Source organism: Mesitornis unicolor, unplaced genomic scaffold (genome assembly GCF_000695765.1).
Source record: "Mesitornis unicolor isolate BGI_N332 unplaced genomic scaffold, ASM69576v1 scaffold2506, whole genome shotgun sequence".
In the NCBI taxonomy this organism is placed as follows: domain Eukaryota; kingdom Metazoa; phylum Chordata; class Aves; order Mesitornithiformes; family Mesitornithidae; genus Mesitornis; species Mesitornis unicolor.
Window position 1 is genome coordinate 8,547 of NW_010190049.1, and position 5,790 is coordinate 14,336.

Genomic DNA, 5,790 nt, shown 5'->3' on the forward strand with positions numbered 1-5,790 from the left:
CAGAAAACTGTTTTCTTCCAAAAAAATTGTTATTTTTAAAAAACTGAAATTAATTAGGGGTAAAACACTAACTCTAGTGCCATGAACAGGCAGGATCAACTTTTTTCCCCTCCAAAGGGCAAAGAGTCATATACCATCCCCAGCTGAACCTTGGTGCTTCGAGCTTTTCAGGAGATGTTACCTAAACTTTATTAAAAGAAAAAGAACAATGTTTAAATATCAACACTGGACTAGCCCAGTCTTTTTCCAAAGTCCACATTCTTCATATGAAGCACACACGGCGTCCTGGATTCCCCAAGGCTGCATGTTCAGAAGTTCACAGTACATGGAACCATGTCCTTTTGTATTTTCTTGAGTTTCCCCTCCTTGCTCAGAGCAGCCACCCTTTTGTGGTCATTTACTGGATAAACCTCAAGCCATCTCCTATCCACATGGCTTGGCCTAGATGCCGAAGGTTTTCTTGATGAGAGTTGATGTTGTCATGCTCTATGGATGGAAAAAAGCAAGAGAAAAAAAAGCACCTGGTACAGGTTTCTTGAGACCCTTGCGGATTCCTCTATTCCAAAGCTGTTTCTGAAAGTCCTGTTGCCGGTTTCTCAAGCAGTTTTTGGCCTATTACTCTGTCTCAGTTTGAAGAGCTGTTATTGGATGATCCAGAGGTTGATGCAATCGCAGCTCCAGCTGGGCTGCTTGTGGATACAGATTTGCGGATGTGAGGCAGCAAGTACGGATCACAGGCCAGCTGCTGGACATCTATCCGATCCTCCTTTCGGTAGGCCAAACAACGTCTGATAAATGCCTGCAGACACCACCCCAAAGGCAAAACAAGACTTAGTAGACAGACAGAAACTGGAAGCTTTCTTTGACAGATAACTCTTTGGGAGCAGGGCCAATCTGACAACCCCAGCACTGAAATTCCTTCCCCAGTGACCAGAGACAGCCCAGCTCCTACACCAGAAGCTCATCTTTTATCAGGAGAAATTATGGGCAGAGACACACCGCACACTGTTCAATCCTCAGCCTGACAACTACAACAACGCGAAGCCATGGACCGCTCTGCAGTAGGCAAGCATTAAACACAGAACTCCTGCTGGTTTTTGGGAAGCCAAGAGGACAGAACTGCCAGTGCTGATCACCGACATACACAGAGCAATCAAACTTTCTGCAGGGAGATTTACCTTTGCTTCTGGCGTGACTACTGGCTTTGGAGGGAACTGCACCTCAGTAGCTTTCAGAATTGTGTTCTCCTGCAGAATATCTTGTTGTGACTGGTTGTGACCGAAGGGCTACCAAAAAAAAAAGAAGACAGTTGTTAAAGGTTGGTGACAGGCCTTTAAAGCCCTGTAATGCTACTGTTTATCATCACTTGACATCAGCATTTTTCCGGGCAAGAAGCCCATGAATGCTGTGAAGGTGCTGCAGATTCCAGCCAGATGAGCAGGACACATTGCTCCCATGCTTCAACTGAGCAAAGGGGACCCAGCTAGAGCATATGTGGGGTGTCTCGGGCTCAGACAGGAGGGATCTCCACCTGCTTCCAGATCTCGTAGCTCAGCTTCAGCAAATGCAAAAGAGACTTCATCTATCCAAGCAGACAGGAGATTCACCCAGTCTTTGCTGGGCTGGTTCCACCATTTCTCTGACACCACTGAGCAACGCAGCATGTTTGGCAGCCCAGGCTTCACAACATTTGGTTACCAAGGGCTTGTGAAAACAAGAGTTGAGGGAATCCCTTTCCTGCTCCAACCTAGTTCTTCTGTTGTCGTAAAACAAATCGCCTTTTCTCAGGACAAGTTATCTTTTCCTGATCCAGACTCTTCCCTTCCACAAGCCATCCTAAAAAGTGGGTCTTTGTACCTACTTTTTTTGGAAAGCATTACAAAACGATGCCAGACCAGGAACCTCAGGTGTCTGGCCCTGAACACACTTGTCCTGCCCATAATGGCCTCAGTGGAAACATGCCCAGTGGGAAGAGATGTTCTGAAGAACATTGCTTCTGAAGGAAGTGCCATGTGGTGCAAAACACAACCCAGTAAATCTCCCCACTTCATGAGCATGGACTCTGCCCTGGGACTGATGGCAAGGAGACAAGGCAGAAGCACCTTCTAAGCCTGGGGAGGAGAAGAAAGCAGAAGCCAGAGCTGCTTCCCAAAAGATTTGGGTATCACCACTAAGACAGGAGTTAAATGCCTTCTTACCTTTCTGCCATAGAGACACTGATAGAAGATGACTCCCACTGACCAGACATCAACTTTATTTGAAATCTTTGGAGGTTCTTTCCCAACCACAAAACATTCTGGTGGCAAATACCTGATCAGAAGGAAATGACAACAGGTTACGAGAAGCATGTCCAAATAGTTTCAGTAATTTTCTTTAGAAAGAAACAAGCTTTGTGATTAGAGTGGCTTGGGACTCGAGGGACCCAGTTTCTTTTCCAGTGCACATTTGGACCAAGATCACCAACACGTACCCCTTCAGCCGACAGTGATCCCAAGGACTCTCCAGACACTCATGGTTTGAGCCAGCCAGCACAGTTTCTTTTCATCAGAGCACATAAAATAATCCCATTTTCTTTTATCTTCAAAACTAGGATTTGTTCTTAAAAGGGCTTGGCCAACAATTCCACAATAGAAACACACAGCCAAAATACATATTTCTAGAAATACAACCCCAGATGCCACGTCCTAGTTAGAGACACTTGGCCTCGCTCAAACTACAGCTAGTTTCATTTTTAGGAACAGAACAAAACTGTACAATACAGGATGGCTTAACAAATGCTCCTGTACAACTGTTGCCCATAGTGACAGCAGCTTGGGTAACACCTAAGCATCACAGTCAGTGGCACTCACCATAGGTCTTGCTCTCAGCCACGGGTGATGCAGTGACAACACTTGGCACTGAGGCTAAAGTATTGCTGAAAACACCTTTCACATGAGACTTGAAAGGGAAGCTCTGGCTACAGACAGCACTGTGAGATTTACATCTTTTGTAAGAGCTAACTATGGATTTTCACCTCCTCATTTCAATACTCCTATCTCCCTGAAGTACCTGAATTTCCAAACAGGCACTGTATTCTCCTCCTCCTTGCTTTTAAACTGTTAGACAGTGCCATTATGGACTGTGAAATAGCAGCCAAGCTCCGCTCCAGAGCTCGCCATCTCAGCAGCATATGCAGTTTTTTTAACCAGGACCTTTGGATAAAAGACTGTTTTCAAATGTATAAACACTAACCCACTGAAAAGTAAAAAGCTGCCAGCCTCAAAAGGAGCTGTGCGACAAGAGCAGTTTCCAAGGTCTCAAACTTCCACCGTCTCAATCTGTCACAGATAATGGCAGCACACACAGAGCCGACATCGATCCAAAGCTGTTTATAAACTCTTCTTGATCTGTAACTTGCAAGTGCCCCAGGCAACACTTACCAGTAAGTACCAGCCCCCTGCGATGTCAGTTCCATGCCATCAACAGAGTTGTAGCTGTCATCATCCATGATTTTGGAAAGTCCAAAATCTGTGATTTTTATCTCTCCACATGCAGTACCATTGACTAGAAGAATGTTACCTAGACAGAGAAAGGAAACAGCTCCTTAGGATACGCATCTAGCGGGAAAAACCAAGAATGGAATTGCATTGAACTTTGACACTCTGCACAAGAGGACAAGGAGTCTACAGACTGAGCTGCAGAGTGAGGGGCAGATGTTTTAACACTCAATACTCCACACTCCAGAGACAACAAAGCTCCCACCAAGTGCTGGAACTAATCTGCCCATCCTTGAATGATCTGACATTACTTAGAGCCTCCACATCCTGAGCCCTATTAGCCAAACGAGCTTGGTGCTCATGCAGTTTTGACCCCTCCCAAAGGTCCCATTGGAAGGGCAGGTCAAAAAGGAGGATTAAGGAGAGAAGTACACATACACAGTTATGACTCATTCTGCCCAGAAGTCCTGACTTGCCCTGGCCTCTCAACAAGCCAGAAACTCTCTCCTTCCTGGCAGTGCTCCCCAGTGGCTTTCTAAGCTCAAAAAGGACAATTACTGCTTAGGCAAGAGTCTTTTACAAATGCATCAAGGATCAAGAAGTCAGGTCATCGCTGTTTTTCTCAAAGCCTACAGTAAAGCAGCAGAATCGTGCGTGATGGCAGTGGATGAATCACAGCTTTAGACAACTGTAGGCAGAGCTCTGCAGCACGCTCAGACAACATGAGAACAGTCGGCAGCTGGGGGAAGAGCCAGGGTCACTGGAACTGGTGCAACAGCACCACCTCCTGTACAGATTCCTCATGCTGATGCAATAAACCACATCACATACCAGTTACACAACGCTGATGAAGTGCCACCAGTACTGGGAGACAAGCCAGGGATAACTGCCCAAAGAGATGGCTGAATTTCACTGGACTAGGGAAATAAAGCTATGTAGCAATACGCATCACCCCTAAAGAGAGCACTTCCATTCTTCCCCTTCTGACTCTGCCCAATGCTAAAGGGAAATCTAAAACATTTGGAGAGGATCTTCTACATGGCAAATGTTACTGAGTTCACAGGCAGACCTCAGCAGTTTGACTGCATGTCCTCGGCTCTGTGAGCTGCCACATGATATGAAAAATGCAATATTCCAAGTTAGCTTCAGCCACCAAATTTTCAGGCAGATCATTACAGAAAAAATAAGCCAGAAGAATGGGAACAAGAAACACATTAGTAATTATGGGAACCTTTATGAAGCAATAACAGAAGCTCTCAACAGCAGAATACAAGCAGGACATTAAGAAACCAAACACAGACACTTGGTGGTTCAAGGGCTCCTTCTGAACAGGGAGGCTGCTTCTTCTGGAATGCTATTTCCTTGTTTTATGGTCCAATTTTGGGAGACAATACCCTTTTCACAGCACGTTCTATGCATTTTAGGTTTTTTCTAGTTTCAAGTTAGTTTTCCCAGACAGCCCTGTCTCCTTTTTGCTGTCTGACCAAAGGAAACTTCCCCACATTACTAATAACCCATTACCTTTAGTTAGCATCCTTAAGCACGTCAGCTAGCAGCACAGCATACCTGGTTTAAGGTCATAGTGTATGATGGGAGGTTTGATTTCATTTAAGTATTTTAAAGCATTCACAATCTGCATGATGATGGATCGCGCCTCTTTCTCCGACATTAACTTGTGCTGTTTCAGGTAGAAGTCCAGATCATTTCCCTCACAGTATTCTAACACTGTACAAAACCTGAAGGCAAAACAGTAGTTGTTGTAATTAAGACACCCGAGAGAAACCAGAACACTTTGTTATTGCTTGTCTGCAGGACTCACCTATTTGGTCAATACATTAAATTAAGAGTCCTTCAGTCTATTAATACCTTTTAAAACAATAAGCTACCAGGAGTAGAGTCCTCAGTGCTCAACAGTACAAAAGTGAGAGATCCCCCATTAAGTGCTAGATCCAGAAGTGGAAAGCTATATCAGCTGGGGCATTTGCCCAGCCCAACAAAGAGTAGGATTTACTAGTAACCAACCACATCTGACATAGTATGGCACACTGGTTTGGGAGCTGGTGTCTCTGGAAAACCAATGTATGTTGAAACTGCCTCAGAATATCTCTGCAGTACAGTCTGTAACATTGGTGTGGACATTCTCTGGTCTCTCCTGGGAACTCTTAAGAGACCAAGTACTTTGTGTGTAGTGAATGAGTCAAACCAAGGCAAAGGACACAGCAACATGACTTACGAGTCAGTATCCAGCGAAAAGTAGTCATATAGCTTAACTATTCGAGGATGATCCAGTTCTTTGTGAATTCTGTACTCCCTA

The 5,790-nt window shown here is 44.8% G+C and overlaps 1 protein-coding gene across 1 annotated transcript in view; it reads right to left on the reverse strand.

Moving 5' to 3' along the window:
• Nucleotides 1-351: 351 nt before the first annotated feature.
• LOC104542058 (serine/threonine-protein kinase tousled-like 2) overlaps nucleotides 352-5,790 on the reverse strand; it is a 39,171-nt gene continuing 33,732 nt past the window's right edge. Inside the window, 6 exon segments of the mRNA XM_010186257.1 lie at nucleotides 352-799; nucleotides 1,179-1,286; nucleotides 2,199-2,310; nucleotides 3,420-3,558; nucleotides 5,043-5,212; nucleotides 5,710-5,787. Coding sequence (XP_010184559.1) covers nucleotides 626-799; nucleotides 1,179-1,286; nucleotides 2,199-2,310; nucleotides 3,420-3,558; nucleotides 5,043-5,212; nucleotides 5,710-5,787 — 781 coding nt within the window. The 3' untranslated portion in view covers nucleotides 352-625.